This window comes from Heloderma suspectum, chromosome 6 (genome assembly GCF_057233095.1).
Source record: "Heloderma suspectum isolate Gila_16-S chromosome 6, 16-S_ref, whole genome shotgun sequence".
NCBI classification, from domain to species: Eukaryota; Metazoa; Chordata; class Lepidosauria; order Squamata; family Helodermatidae; genus Heloderma; species Heloderma suspectum.
In genome coordinates, this window is record NC_139463.1 from 53717243 (window position 1) to 53732789 (window position 15547).

Consider the following 15547-nt stretch of genomic DNA (forward strand, 5'->3'; position numbering starts at 1 on the left):
AGCATGGCTCTTCTTACATTCTTAAAATGGCTAAATTGTGATATCACATGGGAGAGAAAATGGTCTAAGCAGCAAGGCATCTGACTGTAAGTCATGGATTTGTGTCTCATCCCAGTAGTTTCTTCCTGCGCACACTGTCTGGGCAAGTCAAAAGACTGCTTTAGACACAAAAACATATTTTTGCCTCCAGCATGGTGGTGGTGTCATTTTTAGTTTAAACTCAGTTAAATGCAACTGGCAACATGGGAAAGCCATTTTTGAACAATAATCCTTGGTTGAAATCCAGCTGTCTACAGTGGCTCAGCCAGGTAATGTCAGATTCTGGGTTTAAATGTCTTATGCCCTCTCTCTTTAGATGGTAATGTGTATTACTTCACTCACTTTAAAATGTGGTAAACCAGCCTTGTTGCGTTTGGGACCCCTCCTGGCTCATTCTGCTGAGTGGGGCCCTGGACTTCTGCCCTAAAGCCATGCCCTGACAGCACCACTGGCTATTTAAATGGAGTGGTCTGGTGGACATGTGTGCTTGTTCTTGTGAACTGTGGTGATCTTGAAAGTAGACATTGGTGGATATTGCTAGCCATTTATTTGTCATAGAAAAAATAATAATGTAGCTTTCCTAGAGTTATATTAGAAAATGGCACAGAAGTTTGGTAAGGTGATACTGTACAGATGTGGAAAACATTTTCTGTGTTTATAAAAGGTGGCTTTCATATACTGCATTGCAAGGGTTTGCAGGGTTATGTAAATAGATTAACAGGCCAATTGCTATGAGTGATTATAGTGATTTTTTTTTTAACTTAAAATAGGCTGTATAGTTTTGCAACAAAAATATGGGAAGTTCAAAAATTAAACTGCCCTCAAGGCAAAATCCAAAGCAGATTGACCCACATACCTTGAGGTTAATGAGTCTAACTAATTTTGTAGTTTTTGAGTGATTCAGCCAAGGTGAGGGAGAAACTGCAGCGTACCAGAGCATCTCCTTGCCTCAAAGGACACCCAGAAGATAAAGGAGAGTTTTCTACTCTTTAAAAAGAAATTCTTAGTTCATTTATTTAATAATTTATATCCTCCATGGAGGCCACACAGTGGTTTATAATACAAAGCAATAAAACAGTTGATAAGCACATTAAGGGTACATAATCCTTAAAACAAAACATTTGTTTATAATTGTTTCATTTTGGTTTAAAAGGTGTTTAAACATTTGTTCAAATGGTTTAAGCATTCATTAAAGATTTTTTTTTATTTTCTTTGGACACAGCTCTTCTCAAGTTAAAAGCTAGAAATGATGAGCTAGGATTCTGCAGCACTCTACTGAAGTGTGTGTTCTTTTCTCACACAGTTTCTGTATATAACTTTGATAAGACCAAACAGTGCATTGGCACTATGACTATTGAAATAGACTTCCTGCAGAAGAAGAGTGTTGACTCTAACCCTTATGACTCAGACAAAATGGCAGCGGAGTTCATCCAGCAGTTCAACAACCAGGCATTCACAGTGGGGCAGCAGGTTCGTGCGTGTGTTTCTTGCGTAGCAGTAAAACCATTTCTATCCTATGAAGACTGGTTTACCCAGTCTTGCAAATGGCCAGCCTCCTGGATAGCTGTGGGAAGTAATATTTGCCACCAGGAATTAAATATTTAGAAAAGATTGCACGTTCTTTCTTTTAGACGGCAAATGACAAAAAGAGCTATATGTGGCCAGTTGGCCAATACATTTTTTTGTAAGCCAGAATCTTTTGAGGAGGTACATGCAGAGCAGGTTTTTCATGATCAGGTGTAAGCAGTGTTCTTTTAGAAGTCCATTCAAGGGGTTGTTGACTCAAGATAGTGAACTCATTTATGCAGGCAGAGTTTCTGCAACCATGAAAGATTAAAAAGAGGACGGAATAATCCATGAAAGCTGAAAATCTTTGTTGTACAAAGAATTCTTAGATTCTGCAGAAGTACCTTGGGGCTCGAAAGAGCACACACTTTGCATACAGAAAGGCCCAGGTGAAGCCCCTGATCTCTCTAGTCAAAAGGACTGAGGGTAGCAAGATTGGAGAAGACTTCTGCCTGAGACCTTGGGGAGCTTGTGCCAGTCAGATGGAGCAATGGTCTGACTTGGTATAAGGTAGCTTCATACGTTATAAGCCGTAGGTAGGGCATCCATTGCAGTAGAAAATGGAAGAGGGGTTACTCTCAACACCATCTAAGAGCATGGCTCCTTCAAACTGGAAGTGGGGGAGGAAAATGAAGAACTCGGGGGGGAAGGGACCTATGGCAGGAGAGCAGGGAGTGCAGATTGTTAGCAGGCTTCTTGGCAGTCCAGCAGACACTATAGGCTCCCTTTGTTATTTGGCAACCGAGGATATGGTCTCCTTAAGAAACCCTGTCTGAGTGAAACTGGGTTGAGGTGAGAAAACTGATAGCACAAGATGATCTTGCCTACGACCCCTGCAGGTCAAGTACATAAGGCAAAAATTAGCAGCACGAATCTAATCAAAGCTACACATTTTTAGACATCCCCTCCCCCAACAGTCAGTCACCATTCTGTGGCCACTCAGAGTGTTCAGTCCTCTTTGGGCTGCGTTGCAGGGGTTTCTTTTTTGTATTACAAATGTTAGGGTTCCCTCTTCAGCATGGATGGTGCCATGTTCATTAAGGATCAACACTCTGAACATGAATTCAGTATTGTGGCCATCACTTTCAACAGCAGCCCAACATGTAGGGCTCTGCTATAAAATATGTAAATCTGCAGCGGGCCTGAACCCTGTAATATATATCCTCTGTAGCTCTTGAGATCTAAACAGGTTGTGCCCAGTCTTGAATTGGAGGGTTGGTTTTCTGTCTGTTCTGCCATTCTAGCTGCAAAAACACTTGTATTTTAATAACTTTATTTTTTTCACTTTCCACAGCTTGTGTTTAGCTTTAATGACAAGCTTTTTGGCCTCTTGGTCAAGGATATTGAAGCCATGGATCCCAGCATCCTTAAAGGAGAGCCTGCCACAGGTAAAAAACAGAAGGTAAGGGCTACAGTTCTGTATCTATCCTACGGTTACATGCATGGACATGACTTGATGACTGGCAGATGAATACGTGAAAACTCCACTGAATTTGAGGCAAGGTTCTGTGTGTGGACTTCATGGAGGTATCTGGTTGGGCAATGCTGGACAAATGTATTGGAGCAATCCTATCAGGATAGGCGGCTCCCTCCAAACTCGGAGGTGACTGCCTATCCAGCACAGGGCAGGTGAAGCGCAGAGGGGATCTTCTCTTCTGCACTGCAGCCACCCTGCATTTAAGACTTCAGATCAGGGGGGAGGCCGGACGACGCATAGGAAGCATCATACCTGCACTTCCGCACTCCCTGCCCCTCCCCACCCCTGGGAACACCCCCTTTTGCCCCGTTCCACACTGCTCATCCAAGTGTGGAGCCTGGGGATGATCTGCACCCCTTACGAGGCAGCAGGGGAGGGGGCAGGGAGGCGGTTTTCCAGGGACCGAACAATCCTATGGCCGCCTACCCACTCTCTAGCGCCCATAGGATTGCACCCTAAATGTCTGATCTAGCTAGGATCAGCTTAGGTAAGGTGATCTGTATCTGTTAAGGTAAGTGCTGATCTGTCTGTATTGGCTCATTTCCACATGCAAGTAATCACTAGATGCTTCAGTCTTTAAGTGAGGAACAAGTATGCTCGTTTATTAACTGTTGAAATAACATTTTTTTCTCATGACACAAAATATATGTGACTTTGAGTTGGATCCAAATTTACACTGGATCAATTGAACTGACAGCAGTGGAATTCCCTGCCTCCTCCTTCCCACAGCAGCCCCTCCAACCCCCTTAAAATGCTCCATAGAGAGTCAGGAGACCCTACTGAATGGGGTGATGTGTGAGAGGGGAATCCTCAAAAATTGCGTGAAAAGACTTTCCACTTTTGGAAGGCAGATCCTGGATCCAACCCAAAATATTCTGCTGCCTGCTGATTTCTGCTGCTATGGAGCTTGTTGTGATATAATATCTTGACCTCTTCTTGACTTCTGAGGCTCCCTGGGGAATACTAAGAATGTCAGTATTCTTCAAGGCTTTTAATTGTGGGTTTTATTTGCTTCCATGCTCAGATCGAGGTTGGTCTTGTTGTTGGGAACAGTCAAGTTGCATTTGAAAAAGCTGAAAGCTCTTCCCTCACTCTCATCGGTAAGTGTAGTAACCAAGCAGTGCATTTCAAGCAGTGTTGTGTCAGCCTTGTCAATAAATCTACAAAATTTACTAGCCTACAGTGGTTTTTGCTAGACTGTTTGCCAGCACATGCCAGTGTTAGTTGTGATCTGAAGGAAAAAGGAAGGCATTTTTGTAAATCTTCTCTGCTTATTGCCTGGAGGCAATTCTTACTTCTTGGAGGCCATCAGGCAACTGACTATTTACATGCCATGTGTGTGTGTGTGTATTTCTCTACCTTACGTGATCTGGAATTCATGTTCATTTCTCCTAAACTCATTATCAGTGTCCAGAGGGGTAGCCATGTTAATTTATTGTAGCAAAAACAATAGAGAGTCTTGTGGCACCTTAAAAGGCTAACAAATTTATTCTGGCTTTTTGTGGACACTGTCCACTTCATCAGATGCAAGAAGTATTAAAAATGGCAGATTTATGTACACATGCTTAGGGGAAGGGGGGTAATTATCAGACAGAGATAATTACCTTAACAGTTGTTGAATTCCCCTAGAATAGCCAACCTCAACCTAGTGCTCTCTGGATGTGCTGCACTACAACTGTCATTACCCTTGACAATAGCCATGCTGGTTGAGGATGATAGGAACTGTAGTCAAACACATCTGGGAGCACTGGGCTGGGGAAGGTTGCCCTAGAAGGCTAGATATTCTACCTGGCTCCCCTTCCTATCTCTCATTGCCAGAGGAGATGGGACAGTCCAAGAGGAATCAAGATTATGCCAAAGTATCCAGCAGGAACTTGCATTCTGGTTCTCATTCATTGATTCAAGCATTCACTTACTTTCTGGTTCATGTTTGTTTGTTCTTCATGCTTGGAAGGCACAAATAATCTGGTTGGATAAGTGGGCTAAGCTGTGAGGAGGACTACAGTGCATTCGCCAGATGCATGTTGGCCACCTTAATAAGCTGCTTGCATGGCTGGGAACAGGGATATTTGAGGAGCAGCAGTGAAGAAACCTTACAGAGAAAAGAAATGCCTGAAGAGAGCAACCAGATCCAATGCAGAGTGCAAATGTGGGGTCAAAAGAGTTGTGTGTAGTCTTGTGCTTAAACAAATAAAATAAAATTCAGTGCCCAGTCAGTCAAATTCTGCATCGGGGAAAAGCTGAAATCTGCAGCATGTATACATTATACAAATGGAGCATGCATAATCTGTCTTTTTTGCATAATCTATTCTCATTTTGGTAGGACTGACGATATATGTAGGGAATTGAAACCTCACCCAAACTACTGGAAATCTTATTTAGCCACCTTACTAACTTCTAAGATTTCAGCAGGCATTGCCTACACATTTCTAAGCATATCTTTACAGCTATAAGGGCCAGAAAGTTTGCTTTTTAACAATGAGAGCTGAGTTTCTCAGGAAGTTGAATTCTCCACTCAGTGCCCCATTCTCTGCTCCTGTGGAATCATGGGATACGCACAGCCCATGATGATTTATTTACAGGTTTATATACTGCTCTTTATCTGACAAGATCCCTGAGCTGTGAACAATAAAAAGAAAATAGTCAAAATACAGAATTAAAATATTTAAAATGAGATTATGCTAATAAAATCGTAGCTGGTCGGTCAGGAAGCCTTTTTAAACAAACATGTCTCCAGCATGTGCCACAAACAACACAGTATCGGTGCCTGTCTGACATCAACAGGCAGAGTGTTCCACAGAGAGCAAGCCAGTACACTGGAGGCTCAACTCCAAGTGGACGCCAGGCAGAGTGCAGGTCCATACGGAAGCACCAAGAGCACCTCATCTGATGTCCTCAGTGCTAGGGGGAAGGCTCTCTCTTAAATAACCTGGTCTCAAGTTGTTTAGGGCTTCATAAACCAATAACAAAACCTTAACCCTGGCCCGGTAGCAAATAGGCGGCCCATGCTGTTCCGTCAGCAAAGGAGTTACATGCTGAAAAGGGGCAGTTCCTGACAACAGTCAAGCTGCTGCATACTGCATTAGCTGCAGCTCCTGGACCAACCGTAAGGGCAGCCCCACGTTGAACACATGGCAGTAATCCAGTCTTGAAGTTACTAGTGCCTGTACCACTGTAGCTGTGCTAACCCTGTCCAGGAGAGCCCATAGCTGGTGTACCAGCTAAAGCTGGTGGAAAGCTGTGGAGAACCTGGTCTTGGGGTGGGACCTTTACTCTAGGGCAAACCTACCCCATCCCCAAACGTGGAGGATCACCCCTCACCGCTGGGCAATCCATCGCCTCACTTCCGCTGCCACCATTGAACTACACCCCTTTATTTAACATACACTTCTTCCCCTAAGGGCATGAGACAAATCATATCAGAGATACCAGGAAAGTAAACAAAGACATAATATTTTATTAAAAAGAAAACAAGAAAGCTTATTCTTTAAGGACGTTATTACTTTTAAACAGGGTTCCTGTACAGTTACTTTTACAACCAATCAAGTTTTAGGAGCCCCAGTTTCTACCCATAACCAACCTTAAGCCAATTCCCCTAACAAGCTCCAGTTCACTCACAGGCCTAAGAATGAGGGCTTGAAAGACAGTCTTCCCTCTGGTCAGGTTTGACTTCCACTTAGAATCTTCAAGGCTGTTCACCAGACTTCCCCTGAAGTCTTCAGTTTGGTCCAGCAGCTGCTCAGTCTTCAGACTGCCGCCACCAGTTGCCACTCAGGCTTCAGCGCCTTCCTTTGAAGGCTGCTCCAGAAGTCTTCCCCTCCTCACTTGCAGAGCTTCTTCAGCTTCTGCCTCACATGCTCTCAGCTCAGCCTCCCGGTCTTGTAGCTGCTCTTCTTCCTAGCTGAGGTCTTCCTCAGGCTCCCCAGCCTCCTGATGGCTCTTCCTCATGCAAGCTGTCCTGCCAGACTCCTCCTGACAGGCTTCCCCTGACGGAATTCCCCCTAGATGCCTCTCGACAGCTCCTTACAGTCGCTCGAGTCAGAAGCCTACAGCCAATGAGCTTTGGTGTCGCCAACATTACCTCTTATATATTTAGGACCAATGGGCGTCTTTAGAATGTTCAATTTTTCTCCAATCGGATAGTACCAATTAAAGATATGGTATCTTCCCATATATAAAGACAGAAACCTGGCTTTATTTGCACCTCTTAGTGGTAACAGTAACTGCCAATTTGCCAGAACACCGTATTTCTTTCATTCATTCATTCCATAGCTGAATAATAGCCAAAGCTCTCTGGGTGGTTTACAAAGACTAAAAACCTTTAAAATACGTTATAGATAGTATAAAAACCATTTACTACAAGCATATAAACAGACAGCATGCACAGAAACATATCTAAATAATTTTTAACAATGAACAATAAGATTTCCAATATTTACAATTTAACACTCCTCAGGCGCAAGCCTCTAGTAAAAAACAGACATTTTTCTTTTACTGTTTATCCATTCAGACCTTTAGTTATTGAAACAGAACGTTACAGTTAAACTTTTACCTCAGTTTTACCTCAGTTTCTTCACAAAGGCACTCCAAGCTGCTGTGGCCATTTGAGCCTCCAGTGACAGAGATGGATCCAGGAGTACCTCAGACTACAAACCACATCTTTCAGAGGGAGTGCAGCCCTATCCAGAACAGTCAATAAGCCTGTCTTTTCTTTTTTTAACTCATGCATAGCATACATCACTACTACAGTTGTAGTAGTTTTCTTGTGTGTTTGCACACTTTTTCAAAACACTATATGCCAAACAAAAGCCCTTCAGTGGCACTTTCCCCTGTAGTGTGCTTTTTCAGAAGCCTTTATCTGCCGCTTCTCTAGCAAATGACACCTGATACAGGCACTTCTTGCCACATTATCACCCTAGATCGGACATTTATACCTTGTTTATTTACATTTTTGTAAATAAAGTTAGGCACCCTGAGGCCAAACTGTTGAAGGTCATCTCCTTACATTAAAAATTCAAAGCTATAGTGTCTGCATGAACTTAGTGACCCAGTTCATGTGATTAAACAATGCATGGTTTATTGGAGCATGCAGGAGCAAGCGTGCGGCTGGCTCTTGACCACTCCTGCTTCTGCTTTGCTAAATAACCCAGGCCTTTTTTACTCCATCTGGGCCCGTTAGAGGAATCAGGCGTCTTGCAAACAGCAAAGGGAGCAGGGAAATCTGCTCTTTAGAAGTGCACCTTTTCTCCCTAATACAGCAGTTGGTTCCTATATGGTCCTTCCTCGATAGGGAAGAGTCAACCAATTGGAGGGAAATGGCATCAGACAGTATCTGAGGGGCTGGCCCCACACAAGTCTCACTAGATTTATGCAGTTGGCTGAAAATTGCCTTTCAGCTGCTGGCTGGCAGCCTCAGCAGCAATTGGCTGAAAGCTTTGCCAGTTCCCTGAGAAGAGGGCCCAAAAATGAAACTAGTAATTGGTCCCTCCCGGTACTGAGAAGCCTGAGTCTCTTGCCTGCAGGCCCCTCCGCCTTGCCCTGACAACATCAGAGAAACCTGAATGAAAAAAACAGCTTGAGACCAGAGACTCAGACATGAGAGAATCAATGGGACTAGGCAACTGAAAGAAAGCCAGGATTAATTACTCAGTGACTTAACCTAAGTCACACAGAAATCTTTACTTGATTAATTTAATGCAATTAAATCTTTAGTTGCATTCTTCTTTACTTTTTTACTTTTTTTTGCTGGGTGGGGTGGGGTGTTCCATTTGGCATCATGAAGTGCCATTTGGCTCCACCGTTTTGGAATCAACTAAAAGTTGTCCTCCTGAGTGAAGGAATGGCCACAGTCATTTTGTTGTCAGAATATACAGTGCCACCCATGACCAGTGCGTGGCAGTAGAGAATAAGAAAAATAAAGCGGAAAGGGCTTGGCAATGTGAAGAGTGGCTATTTCTGCCTTGTACTGGGAAGAGGTTATACCCCCCTTTCAAGGAAACAAAGCAAAATAAATGAAAACGCTAGAAACCTGAAGCCTGATGTGACCTCGCGGCACTTCTTTTTGGCCTTTGTTGCCCCCTTTGTGTTGACAAAGCTTCAGCAACAGTAGACGCCAACGCAGATAGAATTCCCTTGTCAAAATCTAGGCTCTAAATGTAGAATTCCTTAGTCCCAGTGGTTCTAGGCCTCATGGTCTCCAGCCCTCCAAGCCTCCCTTTCCTGCCTGCTGCCTTCCTGTGAATTTACACATCCTCTCATGTCTGTCAGCCCTATGTGTAGTTTTGCCCCAGTACTATTTCTACCCCTTAGTTCCTTCTCTTTTATTTCCATATTTCCAGCATGCATTATTTGCTCAACTCTTCACTGTTCAGGCCATTGCCTACTTTGCCCCACTTTCTTTAGACACCCTGCCTCTTGACCAGCCTCTCTAGCACTCCTTCCTCTCCCAAACCCCATAGAATACGGATCAAGTGCTGCAAAAATGTCTTTGGAGTCCCCATTCTGATTAGCCATTTCTCATCCTAATTGTGTTTCTTTTCTTCTCTTTCCTTCAAGCCTCATTCTCTACCTACCCTTCCTTCACTTACTTTCATAGTCCCTTGTCTACTCTGCATCCTTCCTACCTGTGGACTCCCTGCCCCTTAGCTTCTCTACCTTCCTTCCAGGACCTCTTCCTCATCCTCATGGTGTCCACAAGAGGCTTTAATCACAGCCAAATGGACAACTGTCTCTCCCTTCACAGAAACTAGGCTGTTAACTGTTTTTAGTTCCCTGAGCAACAGGCCATTCTCTGCCACCATGCCAGCTCACCTAATCAGTGTCACTTCACTTCCACAAGTGCAATACAAGATAGACAAGGGTGGACTGACAGCGGTAGATTTGGATCTACTGTTAGATCTCTGGGTGATGTGGTAGATCAGCAAGGATTTCTGACCCCCAACTGTTTAACAGTAGCAGCAATAAAATGATGCTAAAGTATACTGCTAAAATTTTAAAAGCTTGGAGTATTTAGGTAGATTTATTTATGTGTGGAAGGACTACAGGCTCCATTCAGCTGTGGTACTCGAAACAAATTCCTGGGCTCAGAATTCTTTAATTCCAAGTGTATCTTTTGTACAAGGTTGCTGGATCTCGGGGTTCTAGAGCAAAACAAAAAAAGCAAAGTAGATTCTGCTGATGCCTGCTGGTCATGGGTGGCATTGTATATTCTGACAACAAAATGACTGTGGGATGCTCTGACTTGGATTTCTGCATTGAGCAGGGGGTTGGACTCGATGGTCTTGTAGGCCCCTTCCAACCCTACTATGCTATACTATTCCCATCCCCAAGATAGAATACAGAACGGGAGATATGTTACACTGTTGTGGGGCTGTCCTATTCTAAAAGTATACCGAAAAACAATCACACAGAAAATTAAGGCAGTTTTAAGATGGCAAATAACTGTAGATCCGAATGTGTTTTTCACGAACCTATCTGAAAGATGTTGTTTCACCCCACTGTTTTTGATAATGTTCTGCTCTCACCAGTAGAATATTATGCAACGTGGAATGGCACCATAAACAACTCTGAGATGGATATCTTGCATGTAAGGATCCTGTTGGCTATTGTAAAGAAAAATAACTATTTTTATTAAATAGAATGTTAGTAGCCCCTATCTTCCCCTATCATAGGGAAGCCTCTCTTCCCTATGAAGAGAGACTGAAAGAACTGGGCATGTTTAGCCTTGAGAAGAGAAGACTGAGGGGTGATATGATAGCACTCTTCAAGTACTTGAAAGGTTGTCTCAGAGAAGAAGGCAAGCATCTCTTCTCAATCATCCCAGAGTCTAGGACATGAAATAATGGGCTCAAGTTACAGGAAGCCCGATTCCGGCTGAACATCAGGAAAAGCTTCCTGACCGTTAGAGCAATACGACAATGGAACCAATGACCTGGGGAGGTGGTGGGCTCTCCCACACTGGAAGCATTCAAGACGAGGCTGGACAGCCATCTGTCAGGGATGCTCTGACTTGGATTCCTGCACTGAGCAGGGGGTTGGACTCGATGGCCTTATAGGCCCCTTCCAGCCCTACTATTCTATGATTCTATGATTCTACTACTTTGCTCCTGGAAACAAACTAAGATTCAGCCTTTGTGAGAATGATCTTTACTGAATCTTGGAACAAACACTTAAGGTAACTAGCTAAAGTTAACTTACAGAGTCTGTTGCAATGAAGAGTCTTGTGCCAAAAAAGCTTCTGCCACAATAAATCTGTTTGTCCTTAAGGTGCCATGTGTACATTATTAAAGATAGTAACTGCGTGCTCTCGCTCCCCCCCCCAAAAAAAATACTATCCCTGGAGGACACTTCTAAATGGGAGGAAGTAAACTTTGTTAACATGGAAGATTTTGTGGTAGAGAATTCTGTGATTCCGTTTGATAAAGCAAAGTTAAATCAGTTTTTTTTTCAGATTAGACATGTCACTTTTGCACTTTTATGTAAATATGGTCCCCTTAGGGAATTGTCAGCTATCGAGGAGTGTGATTTGACTACACCTAGTAAGGGTCGGATATGTAAGATCTATCTGTTGCTAAATGACCTACAGAAGGTATTTACACCAATTTTTTTAAGTGTGAAAAAGATTTACAAGTCATTCAGTCAGTTGAGGTATGGCAATGGATAGGTGCCAGTCTAGGGAAGAATTTGATAGCGATGAATCTAAAACAACTTCTTTAAGCATTTACTTGATTTACCTTACACCATATAAAATCAAGAGGATATATAATTTGACTCATGATAAATGTTGGAGGTGTGGTGAGCAAGATGTGGACTACGTGCATATTTTTTGGCACTGTGATAAAATAAAAGCATATTGGACTTTGATTTTGCGTTATATTACGCTTATAATGGGTTATAAAATACCAATGGAGCAATTCAAGGTGCTTTTGAATTATCTAAAAGGCTATATAGAAATCTCTGATGTAGAGATGGTTATACATTTGTTGACAGCAGGTAATATTTCCATTGTGTCACATTGGGAAAATGTCTGGTTTTTCAGATATTTGTCTGATATTTTTTTTAGGATATGGGACTTTGCTATTATGATGAAACTGCTTACTGTGTAAGAGCAAAAGAAAGGTTTGGGAATAGGTTTATTGAAAAATGGAGCTTGTTTGTTACATTTTGGAATTATAAATTCCAGGATAGCATTTGGCCTTACTCATTATCCTCATTAGTTTGAATTTATGTATTATAAATTATATATTTGTAGGATGAGTTATTATTTATTTTGTGTATTTCTTATTATTTACTTTGTATATTTCTTATAATTCTTTCAAGAAAACAGATAGGAACTGTTATACTTTGTTAGGAAGAAAAAAGATACTATTTAAGGGGCTAAGTAAAGGGAGCATTGCAAAAATTCGCAATGTTATGTATAAGGCTGAAAATCAATTTTAAAAAGTAATGGAAATATACTATGATCTAAAAAATAGAACTAAAAATGCAACACATAGCTAATCAATCCCTTGAGTCTTTTAGGCTGCAATACTATACTCACCTAGGAGTAAGTCCCATTGAACCTGATGGGGCTTACTTCTGAGTATATGGGATTCGACTGCTACTTACTAGCCCCCTTACAAAACAAAACCCTCTTTCCTTTTTGGTATCAGGAGAATTATGGTATCAATTTTTACTTGCAGTGCTTTTACAGTGATTATTTATTTTATTTTTATTTATTAAATTTATTAATCGCCCATCTGGCTGGTCACCCAGCCACTCTGGGCGATGTACAGCATATAATAAAACAGTTTAAAACAATAAAATTCTACAATAAAAATGTTTTCTAAAATACCCTAACCCACCCCAAATGCCTGCCTGAACAACCATGTTTTTAATGCACGACGGAAGCACATTAAAGAGGGGGCATGGCGGAGTTCCCTAGGGAGGGAGTTCCACAGAGTGGGGGCCACCACAGAAAAGGCCCTCTCCCTGGTCCCCACCAGTCTAGCTGTCCTGGCTGATGGGACAGAGAGAAGTCCATCCGAGGCTGATCTTGTTAAGCGGCCTGTCTGGTGTTGCTGGAGGCGCTCCTTAAGATAGGCTGGGCCGGAACCATATAGGGTTTTAAAGGTCAAAACCAACACCTTGACTTTGGTCCGGAAAACAACTGGTAACCGGTGCAACTCCTTCAGCACTGGAGTGATGTGATCTCACCGGCGGCTGCCTTTTATCAGGCGAGCCGCCGCGTTCTGTACCAGCTGGGCAGAAAACAACAGAATGACATTTAATCAGGATAAATGCCAAGTTCTGCACCTAGGAAAAAGAAACCAAGTGCACAGTTACAAGATGGGGGAGACGTGGCTCAACAACACTACAAGCAAGAAGCATCAATGTGATGTGGCTGCAAAAAAGGCCAGTGCTATTTTGGGCTGCAGTAATAGAAGCATAGCTTCCAAATCCCGGGAAGTACTAGTTCCCCTCTACTCAGCACTGGTGAGGCCTCATCATCAGCTTCAAGATGAGGCTGGACAGCCATCTGTCAGGGATGCTCTGACCTGGATTCTTGCATTGAGCAGGGGGTTGGACTCGATGGTCTTATAGGCCCCTTCCCACCCCACTATTCTATGATTCTAAAGCATCTCTGACAGATGGCTCTCCTTGAATACCTCCAGGGTGGAGAGCCCACTGCCTCCCTGGGCAGTTGGTTCCATTGTCTGACTGCTGTGACATTCGGAAGTTTTTTCTGATGTTCAACTGAAATCTGCCTTCCTGTATCTTAAGCCCATTATTTTGTGTCCTACAGTCTTGGATGATAGAGAACAAGTCGGGGCCCCCTACTGGGTGATAACCCTTTAGGGACTTGAAAGGTGCTATCATATCCCCTCTCAGCCTTCTCTTCTTAAGGCTAAATATACCCAGTTCCTTCGATCTTTCCTCGTAGGACTTAGTTTCTAGCCCCCTGATAACCTTTGTTGCCCCTCTCTGAAATTGATCCAGTTTATCTGAACTCTTCTTAAAGTGTGGTGTCCAGACTTTGACACAATATTAGAGGTGAGGTCTGACCAGTAGAGAGTAGAGAGGAACTATTACTTCCCATGATTTTGAAACTATACAGGGTGTGTCAAAATGATGGACCCAATTTCAAAGCAGTATATTTCACGATGGCAACATGTTACAATTACACCAAAAGTTACAAACGGTTTAATGAGTTATCAAGTTTTACTAACATTTTATAAATGCTCTATGTGCCCTCCACCTGCTGTACGGACAATATCGAGATGATAGTTGAATTCGTCCCAAATGCCTCTCAAAGTGTCTTCTTCCACTGAAGTCACCGCTGCCGTGATTCTCTTTTTGAGGTCATCCAGATTAGTCACTAATGGTGGCACAAAAGCGCATTCTTTGACATATCCCCACAAGAAAAAGTCGCAGGGTGTAATGTCTGGAGATCTTGGGGGCCAAGAGTGTAGTGCCAAGTCTTGGGATCCCATGCGGCCTATCCAACGTTGAGGCAGTGTGTCATTTCGAAAACGTCAAACCTGCAGGTGCCAATGGGGCAGTGCTGTTTGTGCGCTGAGAGAGGCATCTAGCAGTAAACATTTGAAACTCTGTACCCCACCCTTTCAAGTGGTAAGAGTTTCATTCATGGGCAGTTTGTGGTTGCAGAGATATAGCGATTTCAAATCAGGTCCATCTTTTGAAACACCCTGTACTTCTCTTGATGCAACCTAAAATTTGCATTTGCCTTTTTTGTAGTCACACCACACTGCTGACTCATATTCAGCTTGTGATTGACTACAACTCCAAGATTCTTTTCACACTTACTATTGCCAAGCCAGGTATCCCACGTATCATACATATCATTAGCACTTGTCACTGTCAAATTTAATTCTGTTATTTTCGGCCTAGTTTTCTAACCTATGAAGATGATTTTGAGTTTTGTGTCTGTCTTCTAAGATATTAGTTATCCCACCCAGTTTTGTGTCATTTGCAAATTTGATAAGCTTTCCCCCCTCCTCTTCCTCCAAGTCATCAATAAAAATGTTCAAGAGTATAGGGGCCAGGACCCAACCCTGCAGTACCCCACTCGATATCTCCTTCCAGTTTGATGAGGAACTATTGACGAGTACTCTTTGAGTATGATTCTCCAGCCAGCTGTGGATCCACCCAGTAGTTGTCCCATCCAGCCCACACTTAACTTCCTTGCTAACCAGAATATTTGTCAAATGCCTTGCTGAAGTAGAGATATATTATGTCCACAGCACTTTCTTGATCTACTGAGGAAGTTACCCAGTCAAAAAATAATATAAGATTAGTTTTGTAGATGTCAGGGTAGAAACTGAGCCGATAGAACCCCAGAGCAGTTCTGATTCTGAGGAGGATCAGCAATCCGTGGGAGAGGAGCCCTCTCATCCCTCACAGGCACAGCAGCTGGCAGAGATTCCTCCTGCCGGCATTCCTGAGATAGTGACCCTGCCAGTGAGA

General features: G+C 42.9%; 1 protein-coding gene across 7 annotated transcripts in view; it reads left to right on the plus strand.

Annotated features, from left to right (window-relative positions):
- NSF (N-ethylmaleimide sensitive factor, vesicle fusing ATPase) overlaps nucleotides 1–15547 on the plus strand; it is a 169085-nt gene that overhangs the window by 61140 nt on the left and 92398 nt on the right. For all 7 annotated transcript variants that reach the window (XR_014783791.1, XR_014783792.1, XM_084804364.1 and 4 more), the window contains 3 exons: nucleotides 1343–1509; nucleotides 2900–3007; nucleotides 4107–4182. Coding sequence is in view for 5 of the 7 variants with exons in the window: in XM_084804364.1 (XP_084660490.1) it covers nucleotides 1343–1509; nucleotides 2900–3007; nucleotides 4107–4182 (351 nt within the window). In the remaining 2 variants the exon portion in view is untranslated. The remainder of the gene's footprint in view (nucleotides 1–1342; nucleotides 1510–2899; nucleotides 3008–4106; nucleotides 4183–15547) is intronic.